Source organism: Sinohyriopsis cumingii, chromosome 8, assembly GCF_028554795.1.
Source record: "Sinohyriopsis cumingii isolate HCF-2022 chromosome 8, ASM2855479v2, whole genome shotgun sequence".
NCBI lineage: Eukaryota > Metazoa > Mollusca > Bivalvia > Unionida > Unionidae > Sinohyriopsis > Sinohyriopsis cumingii.
The window spans coordinates 71,394,666-71,407,660 of NC_142968.1; the positions used below are offsets into that span (position 1 = coordinate 71,394,666).

General features: G+C 35.5%; 1 protein-coding gene across 1 annotated transcript in view; it reads right to left on the reverse strand.

Moving 5' to 3' along the window:
* Positions 1 to 213: 213 nt before the first annotated feature.
* LOC149793789 (uncharacterized) overlaps positions 214 to 12,995 on the reverse strand; it is a 40,999-nt gene continuing 28,217 nt past the window's right edge. The window contains exons 11-15 of the mRNA XM_089969054.1: positions 9,698 to 9,755; positions 8,192 to 8,406; positions 7,623 to 7,713; positions 6,258 to 6,375; positions 214 to 3,921 (exon numbers count right to left, since the gene is read on the reverse strand). Of these exons, the coding sequence (XP_089825180.1) occupies positions 3,723 to 3,921; positions 6,258 to 6,375; positions 7,623 to 7,713; positions 8,192 to 8,406; positions 9,698 to 9,755 (681 nt within the window). The 3' untranslated portion in view covers positions 214 to 3,722. The remainder of the gene's footprint in view (positions 3,922 to 6,257; positions 6,376 to 7,622; positions 7,714 to 8,191; positions 8,407 to 9,697; positions 9,756 to 12,995) is intronic.

Sequence of the window (12,995 nt, forward strand, 5' to 3'; positions counted from 1 at the left end):
TGCATCACATGTGATGAGAGTTTAAATAAGTTTGAAATGTCAGCATCTCTTGATGCTTCATGGTTGTGTGTATTTGTTTTAGGCACAAAAATCCAATGGCATCTTATCATTTTTACCTGTCATGTGGCATACTTATTTGTTTGGTTTGATTGATATGAATAGGGATGCACTGAATATTATTTCTGTGAGAGTCAACAAGAAAACAAAATGCAATTTTGAAATTTAAAACATTTAATACTTGTCTTATAGCCAGAGAGAGATGAAAATACAATGCGTCATGTAATTTGATACCCTGTGATGTCATACTGGCTGATGTCAGCATACGTTTGTTTATTTTGGTGTAGCATGCATGCCATAGAAAAATAACATGAAGATACAAAGGCAGAAAACAATAATTTTAATAACAAGAATAAGCCACTAATAAGTACAATACAACACAGCAACATGTAATGCGAATGCAATTTAGCTATAGAGAATGGTATCACATAAAATGCTATTGCACTATTATCCATGCACAAGCATGACCAATTCTTTCTTACAATTATGCTCCAATATCAATGAGTAAAATGCAGCTGGTTCTAAAAAATTTAAATCTGGTTATACGACACAAGGTACTAATTATACGGAAGAACTGTGAACCAGTCTAGAAATGGGTGAATAAAAAATAGAGTATATACGGGTTTGGTGGTCCATAATTGGTTAAAATGGGAAATAAAATTTTAGTAAAAATATCCTTTGAGAGCTTTTTCTATTTGTAATTTTAAAAATATAGACAAGATTATATTGATGCAATTTTAGTATTTTTACAGACTTGACTTAGGAGTACTCAGTAATGAAAGTAGCACATGATTCATTTGGTGCAGAATCAATAACATGTGTTTCATGCACATGTAGATTAAAAAAAATGCCGCGGGTCATATTGTGTTCTCCACACAGAAGATTGCACCAAGGATAGGTGTGCATGGATAAATATAAGTCTGATCATCAGCACAAATAAATGTTAAGTTATTAAATTTTGACTATGATGGTGTTTCCATGTGTTTAATATGGAAGTTGAATTAATACCGTGACTCCTTCAAAACAGCCCATTCATTTTGAAATATGTGATACACCAATAAATAGAAATTGTGGAATCGAGAGCCTTTGTATTACGTCGAGTTTTACATTTTACACATTTCTTTTCCAAATTAATGTTTATTATAGTTTGGACATTGCAAGTGTTAAAAAGCTGAACAAAGTAGTTTTGTCTGCACTTCACCTTAATCTATACTGTGTTGTGGTAAATGCTTTATCTTGGTTCCAAAGGAAGGTTCTGAACATCTTGTAAACTGATCATTTGCACAAATGTGTTTATGATTGTATGGTATACGTTTTCCATTCGTCCGTTAAACCATATGTACAAAAATGAGCAATGTCCTCACCCATGACACTTCTTACAGGAGTCTCATCAAGAGTTTACACGCGTACATTACAAAATGGCGATCATTCAGATACATTACAAGATGTTATCTGTTCTAATACATTGCAAAATGTCAATCCTTCCAGTACATTACAAGATGTCAGTCACTCGAATACACTACAAGATGTCAGTCACTCGAATACATTACAAGATGTCAGTCACTCGAATACATTACAGGATGTCAGTCACTCGAACACATTACAAGATGTTATTCATTCTGATACATTACAAGATGTCAGTCACTCGAATACATTACAAGATGTCAGTCACTCGAACACATTACAAGATGTCAGTCACTCGAGTGCATTACAAGATGTTATTCATTCTGATACATTACAAGATGTCAATCACACGAATACATTACAAGATGTCAATCACACGAATACATTACAAGATGTCAGTCACTCGAACACATTACAAGATGTCAGTCACTCGAGTGCATTACAAGATGTTATTCATTCTGATACATTACAAGATGTCAATCACACGAATACATTACAAGATGTCAGTCACTCGAATACATTACAAGACGTCATTCACTCGAATACATTACAAGATGTTATTCATTCTGACACATTACACATTACTGTTACGTATATTTGATTTAATTTATATTTGATTTAAGTTAAATGTTTGTTTTTCGGTTTTAAAATGTTTTATTCCATTACATGCTATTATAATGTAATTTTATTTACTGGATTTGATATTTTTCGGAAATCCAGTTCAGTTTTTCGAAAACCTAATATTAGAACTTTGTATCTAAAGGCTAACTTAGTTTCTGGCCTTATTTCCTGTTTGGAAGTCAGCAGCTTGTTTTAGTTTCTTTTATTCTTTCTTAGTGTGTGAATTATGAGTGAAATCGTGGTTTCAATGGGAGTACGTGACATTAGACATACAAATAGCTTCGACGTTGTTATTTCTAAATTCTGATTTTACCGGAATTGCGCAGTAGCCAGATTTAATAGTGATATTTAGAGAAATAATTTCAGCTGGGCTTTTAAACACTTAGATGTCAAAGTGTTGTTTCTGTTGTGACAAGTTGGAGATAAATTTGAATTTTCTTCCAATTATTTGGATTCTAAGAGATTTTGTCCCTGGAAATACTTGTGCTTGGAATTGATTCTTGGAAAAAAAGATAGTTATTGAAATTTACAGAATTCTAATACCGGAATATTTTTTTCTCTGGTTCAGAAAAGAACTGTTAACATTACAGTATTATACTGATTACAATATACGTCATCGCCTTCCATTTTGGATGTTCGTCGGGACTTAAACTCAAATTCATTAAAACATTTTATTACTAGGAGATCTAATCTTGTATTCATGAGAAAAAATTATTTGTTAATTTTTACAAAGTGTGTTATCTTGATTTTTTTTTGTTACTGTCTGAGGGTGCCTACACACGTAATATTCCAAGATGCCATTCTGATACATTACACGATGTCACTCACTCGAATATTGATACATTACACTATGTCACTCGCTCGAATATTGATACATTACACGATGTCACTCACTCGAATATTTTGCAAAATGTCATTCATTATGATACATTAGAAGATGTAATTCACTCGAACACATTACAAGTTGTCATTCATTATGATGCACTTCAAGATGTCAATCACCCTAATTCATTGCAAGATATCTTTCACTTTAATACATTACAAAATTTCAATCATCCTGATACATTACAATATGGCAGTTCTCTATGTTTTAAAAACAGCATTTTATTCTTACTACGGCATCTGGTCAATCACTGCAACACCGTATGTGGAAATTGTGACAACCAAATTACGACAGAATAGATAAGAGTATAGAAGTGTTTACAAGCGACCAAGATTTATAAAACATCCAGATACCAAAAATATATTGAATCTGATTCGCTAAACCTTAAAAGCATCGAGATAAATGCGATTTTCTTTAAGATGTACATATTTGCATAAAGTGGTGATGTGATTATGAAGACAATAAAGTAATTTATATGTTACATGTCTTACTGAATTTAGGTCTGTGAACAACACAAGAAATGTATCAATGGAACAACTACTCCTGGGCATGAACGCAAAACGTGGCAGGATTGACGGACGTATATACGGACACAGGGTCAATAGTATCACTATTTGTCATATAGCAGTCGTTGACGGACATAAAAAAGCGACAACTTCTGTTAGCAGATTTTTTTAACTCTAGGTATTATACCGTTTCTTTATCATCTCTGAATTTTAAGAAGTCAACAATATGAACTCTTAAATACGCAATGACACTATTTTAGACCCTTGAGACGTATTTTCAATGATACAAATCCAATTATTCTAAACAGTAGGAAGAAAATCACTAGTCCAGTGATGTAGCAGTAAATTGGTAAAGTCATGCCAGCCTTCAAAAGGACATCTTTTCCCGTAATCATTACTGTGTTGTTTGTAAGACACTGGGGAAACATGTCTGTGCTCAGCGTGTTGCATCTGAAACAAGCGTATTTGAAGGAAGGATGAGTGTTATTTTTGACCACTTTTGAACAACATAAACACTTATACAATATGCATCTAAAATACATCTGCAGTTAAATCTGTTTTGTGTACCCGCAACCAATCAGATGTTGGCGTTCTGTACATGTGACTAAAAATAATTCGAATTGAAACTTCAATAAGTGTGTGTGTGTGTGTGTGTGTGTGTGCGTGTGAGTGATATAGATTTTGAAGCTAGCTTTAAGAATTTTCGTCATATCACTACGATGTTTGCAGTGTGGCAGTTATAATGTTGTCTAGTACTGGGGCATCATCCCGCAGACATGTATCATCATGTCCTAAACAGTCACATTATCCTGACACCAGACCACCAGCCTCTTTGATGCTGAGCACCAAGCGAGGCAGCTGCTAGTCTTTGGCATGACTCATCCGGGGTTCGAATCCGCGAACTCTCGCATGCGAGGTGTGCTCTCTTATCACTTAAGAGATTGCGCTGTACGATAATTAACAGAGCAATTCAACGTGGTTTCTTCTTTAGACATGTATTGGTGATATGCAGGGGACTTTTTGAGTAGTTGGCGGAACTTGAAGATGGAGCTAATGATGTTCAAGTTATATAGATTTGACCTTATATGTTTTATAATACAAACCGCATAGGTCAAACACTGGAATGACTCGGTGATTCTACAACTTGCAGGAGGAGTAAAACTCTAAGGTAAACGCCAAATTATATAGTTTGATAGATCGGTGGGTCATGTCATTTCTGTTATGTGATAGTTGACTGACAGTTGCCGCGTTAGACCGAATGGAAACTTCTTCTCAGATAACGCAACACATCTTTCTTCAATTTGATCATCAAGATATAACACGTTATGTGTAGAAGTAAGACATAAAATAAAAAAAGAAACAGCCAGACAAACAAACATTTCATAGGCATCCATCACAAAGAAGTGAGAAAATGACAGCCTATGCTAGATTTCTATTTAGTATAGGCTTTGTTTTACAATATATAACAACTCTAGTTTGCAGCAGATTGCGATTGACGCCTTCTTGGACAACGGAAACCGCTGTTAAGACTTAATTCGCAAGCCCCATCCAAACCGATATGAGACAATAATTTAGTTCTTCGCCGGAATGTTAGTGATTTACTTCATCAAATCCGGTAACCGTTTTTAGATTTCCGGTATATTTGCATGAAAATTAATGAAAATACTTTGCACATTTAATATACTCTGAGACATGACGTCGAACAGTAATGACTAAACTATACATGGTTCTTATAATAAGAACTTAAATTAGAAAGTTGTTGTTGTAGGGTTTAACGCCATTTTTCAGCACACGATATGCTATACATGGCGGCCAGTATTAATGGTGGAGGAAAAACCCTGGGAAAACCCCGGAAAGAACCACCCACCCACGAGAAGCTACTGGCAAGCTTTCTCACATACCCACATTAGCCGAATCCGAGACTCGAACCAACTCAGACAGAGATGAGATGGCAGTGATCCGTAACGGAGAGCGCTTTAGACCACTCGGCCACTAGGGCCCCTAAATTAGAAAGTAAACGCAGTCGTGTGTAATTGGATGGATACAAATTTAACACATCCTGGTATAATCATGTTTGACAGAATTATGTTAATACAAAAGATACGTTGCTATACAAATCGTATCACCAGTTGAAAAATGTGGACGATTAGTAATTATGCTGATATTTCACATAAAAATTATTCTTTATATAAAATCTCATATATTTGCTGATAATACTTTGTCCTATTTTCCATATATCTAAGGAGACAATTTGGATCGAAGACAAAAAAATACTATTTTATAACTATCTGGGCACATATGAAAAAGGGAAAAAGCATTGAATATGTACAGCGATGATTCTCCCACCTCCCACCCCAATAAAACAAGCGAAACATACATTAATAAAAATGTCTCCACTTCTTGATTTTCCTATCAGCGTTAAGTGTCAAAGAGAACGTACCATCAATATATAAACTTATTTTACGTATGACACTATTTTTGTATATTAAAGTAAGGAGTTTGCCATTAGGCGCAAGAAGACTTTAATGATGTGTGATTCAACAGTAGTTGCAGCATGTTTGCTATTGCACGCACACACACACACACACACACACACACACATTACTTTTCATATCCTACGATTAAGGTAAAATATTATAACATCGATTGTAAATATTATGCATTGTATGACAAATTATTAAGAGCTGAACAGGAATGAAGCTTCACTTTTCGCACTTCGTTACTTTTGACATATAATCAAATCATATTTCTGGTATGATGACCTTAAACTACTTCTTGTAACTTACGGCAATGGTTGCATGTCCTGGAAGATTATTACTGACATGGCACTCAGTGGGTGAAACATGAATGACACATATTTTGCCCAACTAAACCACGCTGGCAGTGTTTGTGTTATGAATCCGGCTGCAATAATAATAATAATAATAATAACAAGAACGGCAGTAATGATTAAACACTGCAGAGCTTAGTGCTTTTACTATAGGTTACACAGCTCCTGCCTCTACGTCCCCCTCATCCTCACATTTCCCTATCCGACTGTAACTCAAATAATTTAGTGATGATACCGCAAGATCAGTCACATATACCGAGGCCAATATATGGCAATGTGTTTCGCATCAGAGCTTACTATGTGTCATCCTGTTAGGATTGAATACTTTAAGTTTTGTTTGAGAATATTTAGAACTCTCATTGCAATTGAATTGTGTACATTGCACTTGACTGCATTCAAGAGACCCCAAAAGTGAGTGAAAAATGCCACTCCCCAAACACATAGCTACCACATGGATATTACTATATAACAAAAAAGTTGCATTATTTTGGATTATGCTTGTTAGGATGTGTGTGTGATTAGGAATTTTAACGAAGCTTTAAACAAAAAGTCAGCCATATCGGTATGATGTCTGCAGCGTTGCAGTTTAAAGTGATGTCTAGTGATGGAGCATTATGCCGCAGACATGTAGCACCCCTTGTCTCGATCACGCAGAAATATTGTTCAGAGTTGACCAACTTAATTTTGATTGGATGCGGTGGCTTGCACAGAAATATCTGCTCGATATGCCAAGGTATAGATAGGTTTATTGGAACCTTGGCTAGTGAAGATGCGAGTAATATTCAATGTATCAACACAAACATCGAAGTTCATTTAACACAGAATTTTATCATACATTGCTGATATGAATTATTACATGTTCATCGACTGACAACCAAACAGACCGTGAACTATTTTAGTTCCCAGGTGTGTCAAATTATACTGAACTGTTCATGCATATACATGGTTCTTGTTTCGCTCCAAATACATCTGCCTTTGTCACAGTGGTTGTATATTTGTAGTTGTAGTGACTTGTTGTTATTGTTCTGGGTTTAATGACATTTCTGGGTTTAATGACATTTTTCAGCATGTGATAAACTATACATGAAGACCAGTATATTTGGTGGAGAAAGAACCTGAGAAAAACCATCGACCCACGGGTAGATATTAATACGCTTTCTCACATTTCCACATAGACCAAGCCCGAGACTTGAACCCACGCGGACATAGGCGATATGTCAGTGATCTCTAAATCGACAGCCTTAGACCACTCGGCCAGCAGGAACCCTGCACCATAATATTGAATAAAACTGTATCGTTATTGTAATATAATTCTACATACACAAAATAAGAGAAAACAAAATTGTTGTGTTGGCGAGAAAAATGGCAAACTTGAAGTCCAAGCATGCAGCACCGATCATGTATCCAAGTCCCTGTAAAAGATAAGAATATATATATATATATATATATATATATATATATATATATATATATATATATATATATATATATATATATATATATATATATATATATATATATATATATATATATATATAATGCTACTATGCATGCATACACAATATTAAAATAATATGCATTACGCTTATTATTTTCATCATACAATGTGGCCTCTGTGCAATTATTGCCAAAGCAAATTCATATAGAATAAATTAGAACAATTATGAACCGGTGATTAAGTCACCAAAAACAAGTGTCTCTTTTTCATCCTGTTATTAGTTCCATCAATATCACGAAGCTACTACTTTTCCGAAGCAATCACTTCCAAAGTGACACAGGAAAATGTCAATCCTGACAAGTATGACTCATGCAATTAACAATATAGAAAGCAAATTGGTATGCGTTATCGCAAGGTTAACACTATATATGGTCATGGACTTATCATCTTACCTGGGCGTTAAGAGCGTTCAACAGTAGAATCAAGAGACTGATGAAGAATTGAGGAACACCGTTGAGGCCCGCCATCCAGTAAGCAAGGGTGTAAAACAAAACCGGAAGTGTAAGCACCAAAGGAAGTTCTGTTAAACTTTTTGCTACATAGTAAGCAGAAACTCTGTAAGCCTTGGCTGCCGTCTCCTTCGTAATCACTCCTCTCTCTGAAGGAACTTTAAAGGTAAAAAGAATTATGTGCTTTTCTATTTCTGTTGTTGTTGTGGGCTTAACGCGATTTTCAAGTATATGATTGGCTGTAAATGGCAACCAGCATAACTGATGGAGTAATAGCCGGGGAAAACCCAAAGAAGAATATCCCACCCACGGGAAGTTACCCGGGGTCCCTTTCTATCCCTTAAGGAACATTGTATTACGTATTCTCTATTGTATGGAATATTATCAAGACGATTTAATTTTAGAGAATTTTCTTATTGAAAAGGTATGCCATTGAAAAGGCGAATATGCACTTGACACATATGCAACGCACAATTTGTGTAAGTGAATGCAATAAAACAAAACAAAACAAAAGAAAAACGAACGGTAAAAACAGGTTTGGTTTTGCGACTTGTTTTTGTTCTATTGATACCGATATAGTTATTGTATGGAACATCAATCCTTCGTGTGAATCGCGAATGCACTGTATATGTGTGCAGTATCCAAACAAATTCAGTATGAAAATCGTATTTATATCATTTTAAAGACGAATCAAGTATGATTGTTACAACAGACGTTCAATCAATATCGAAAAAATATACTACCCGTGTCCGAGGGTTTAGACATACAATGTTTAAAGCCGGTTCTCGGACTAGGTTATGTTGTATTTAAGAAGTTATTAAACATTTGATACAAAACTCATTTAAAAGAATAAAAGTAACGTAATCATGATGACCATGTGCGTGTGACCTGTACTAAGTGCTTGGAACAAGCTGCTATTCATGAAAGATGTACTGTCCATGGAAAATGTTGGCAATTTCCTGAATAAATTTAACCGTGGCATTTATGTAACGATATTGGAATCGCAAGGACATATTTAGGAAAATATTTCTAACCAGTTACATTAACACTCATGGTTTCGATGCATATTAACGGAAGCAGTGGTATACGATTGCTAAACGAGTAACATAAACCTGCTTCTATTCGAGGCTACCATATATCGAGGTTGTCTGTCGTAGCAAGTCCGCAGTTTTTGGGAACGCGTGCCTGAAGGAGCACGTGACATTGAGTACGGGACGTGTGGGATGGACGGATCCGGAAGTGCCAGGAGAGCACGTAGTCAATGGTACTGAAAGTGCCCAAAAGATAAACAAGAGGCGGACAGTGATTGACAGATGAGTAACAGAGAAATATTCTCACTTAAGACCTTTAATTTCATATATTTTGGAACAGTAATCGCAGCAGATTTATTCTATTTGTTGTGAAGATTTGTAACTGTGTACTATCTTAGGTCACTACGTGCTCACTTACACGACATTACAGCATCCAAAGCTGGTGCAAAGGTCCAATAAGTCACGCAGACATATAGCTGAAATAAAATATTGAAATTAAAATTAGTAGAATAGTGGGTAATTTACTCGAGGAACGGCGTCCCCTACACCGCATTATACCGCTACTCCCATATTCGATATTACTTGACTAGAAGGTGCATAACTCAGCGTAAACTATTGCAAGTATAATGATTGGTCAGCAAGAATATCATTTTCTAATGACCATAATATGTATTGAGTTTCGCATCAATTCAATGAAAACCTTAAGAGCATAAACGTATTAATACAATGCCCACTACTCTAGGTCGAAAAGGACAATAAAATCCGCGAAAACTAAATCGGGAACACAACTGTTTCTCAATATACACATCTTTTGAATATAAGCATAGTAAGTACTAGGTTTCATAGCGATCAATCAATTGCATTCATAAGCTCTAAAAAGGGCGCAAAATATGAAATCACACAGATTTTTTAATAAGCTAATTTACAGAAGATGACCATGACTTTAAAAAAGATTCACTAACATCTGTGTAACTCGTTGCATTGACATGTCCCACTGTAACCTGAAACTGGTTGCATTGACATGTCCCACTGTAACCTGAAACTGGCTGCATTGACATGTCCCACTGTAAACTGAAACTGGTTGCATTGACATGTCCCACTGTAACCTGAAACTGGTTGCATTGACATGTCCCACTGTAACCTGAAACTGGCTGCATTGACATGTCCCACTGTAAACTGAAACTGGCTGCATTGACAATTCCCACTAAAAACTGTCGAACTGATTCAAACGACAAGGTCAGGTTTAAACTGAGGAACTGGTTGCATCGAAAAGACTCTGTCATACATTATAACAGGCTTCAAATCTAAACACCAATAATTCAAGCAAAATAAAAGGAGCACCATCGCTCGCCAAATTGTCTTCAGATGACGAGCATAGTTTGTACCGAGTTTCAAAGGAATCCATAATAAACTGGGAGACAGATTACCCTCACAAGATTCCGTCATGCGCTCGATTCACATGCAAGACATCATGACAATATGTCTAAAAAAACATTGCGGGATGAAATTAATTTGTATATGTGTATATATTCAGAAGACTACCAGAAATTTACAGTTTTACGACGATTTACTGAAACTCGTGAAACTTGACATGTTCACAAGACAATTATGTCCTACGTGATAATTGACGTCATAAAAATGCGATAACTCTTGCATAACTGCCGAAAGACAGTGGCTATTGGATAGGCTAATTACCAGATAATGATCATACGCGTTCTTTCGTGTCACTACGTTCCACTAAAATCTGTTAAGTTAATTCCATCAAAAAAGCCATACCAATGCGCTACATTTAGCTGCATGAAAAAAGAGGGACAATAACTCCAAAGGGAAATAAAATAACAGGAACACAGCGATTTGTCCATATTATTTTATTCAGACGATATACATATTCGCTACAAAATTCAATACTCTCCATAAAATACTGATACTAATTATGTCTACAAAAGGGAAATAACTTTAACGGTAAATTGATCAAGTTGATTAGCCGGTATGCGCATCTTCCGAATAATGAAAATATCATTTACCAAGTTTTTTGAAGCTAAATGGAAAAATCCGGTGAGGCTGGTTGTCTTCACAAAATGTTGTGTTCTGGTGCACAGTTAAATGATATGCCCATCTTGATATGATTACCATAAACTGTACCATGATTATCATAAACCATATCATGATTACCATAAACTATACCATGATTACCATACACTATACCATGATTACCATAAACTATACCATGATTGCCATACAATATACCATGATTACCATACAATATACCATGATTACCATAAACTATACCATGATTGCCATACAATATACCATGATTACCATAAACTATACCATGATTACCATACACTATACCATGATTACCATAAACTATACCATGATTATTATAAAATATACCTTGATTTCCATGCACTATACCATGATTACCATGCACTATACCATAATTACCATTACTATACCATGATTACCACAAAATATACCATGATTACCATAAAATATACCATGATTACCGTAAAATATACCATGTATCATGGCGCTCAACTGCAAAACTTGCGACGGTTGTGTTCAAGATATTTTGCCTTGTACTTATTTCAGCTGAAGGCGCAAAATAGGTCAATTGCTCAGTGATTATTTGTATCGCGCAACTTCATATGAAAGACACAATAGTTTTCGATGCATTGGCAATCCATCAAAAAATGTGGCACAAATTGCATTCACATGGCTGTGCGCCGGACAGAAAGACGGATGGACATGGATATTCATATATACCCTGTCTATGTAATAATCAAGATAGTATTATACGTCCGTATTACATTTAAACTCTTTCTGCAATTAATGGAGTCGAATTATCTCAGTTAGTGGAACATCAGACTCGTAAGGTAAATTTAGGTGGCCAGACTCAGTGTGTCTATGAAAAAGGGACTTAACTCTATTACCTCCCCGTGCTATTATTAGTATATTGTTAAATGTTAACAAACCAATCAAACTTACACACTTTAATCAATAATCTAAATACATTATGACAAGCGGTATTCAGGCTATGAAATTTTATAACATCTTTCGGATGCGATCTATAAAATGCTTCCTTTCCGTCCTCGTAACGTATTCTTGGTTGGATGTTTTCTAGGCTTTTGTCAATGAAAATCACGACTTAAGATATGCATACTTAAAACGTGGAGGTTTCCGACGGTTTACTATTATGATCATAGATACGGAAGATGGACCAGGATGCACTAACGCTTGGGTTATTTGAAGGATAAACATATCACATAGTACTATTTTTAGGTCATGCACATAATTTTAGAGGAAAACCTAGACAACATACATACTATGTACGATAAATATTTACAGAAAAAGGAAACAAAATATTAGCCAAGTATAGCAACATCTCCTTCTTGGTCAAGAAATCATCACTGTAAGCGTACAAAGTCATAAAAGCATCGACAAAGAATCTCATTTTTGCATCCATATGATTTCGGTGATAGAATCGTTTCTCGTATAAAATGTACAATCATCTGTAAGTACTGTACACATAGAGGTACGCGTCAGCAGATCAGCTTCAGTAATGTTCACTGTACGTATGATATTAGGTACCAGCATGTCGGCCTCAACTATCCTCACTGAATTTAGGCGAACAGGGCAGACCCATACCAGTTGTCATACCGGTGGATCAGAGTGCACGCTCTTCTCATTTGCGTTAGTACAGAACGTGCATACGT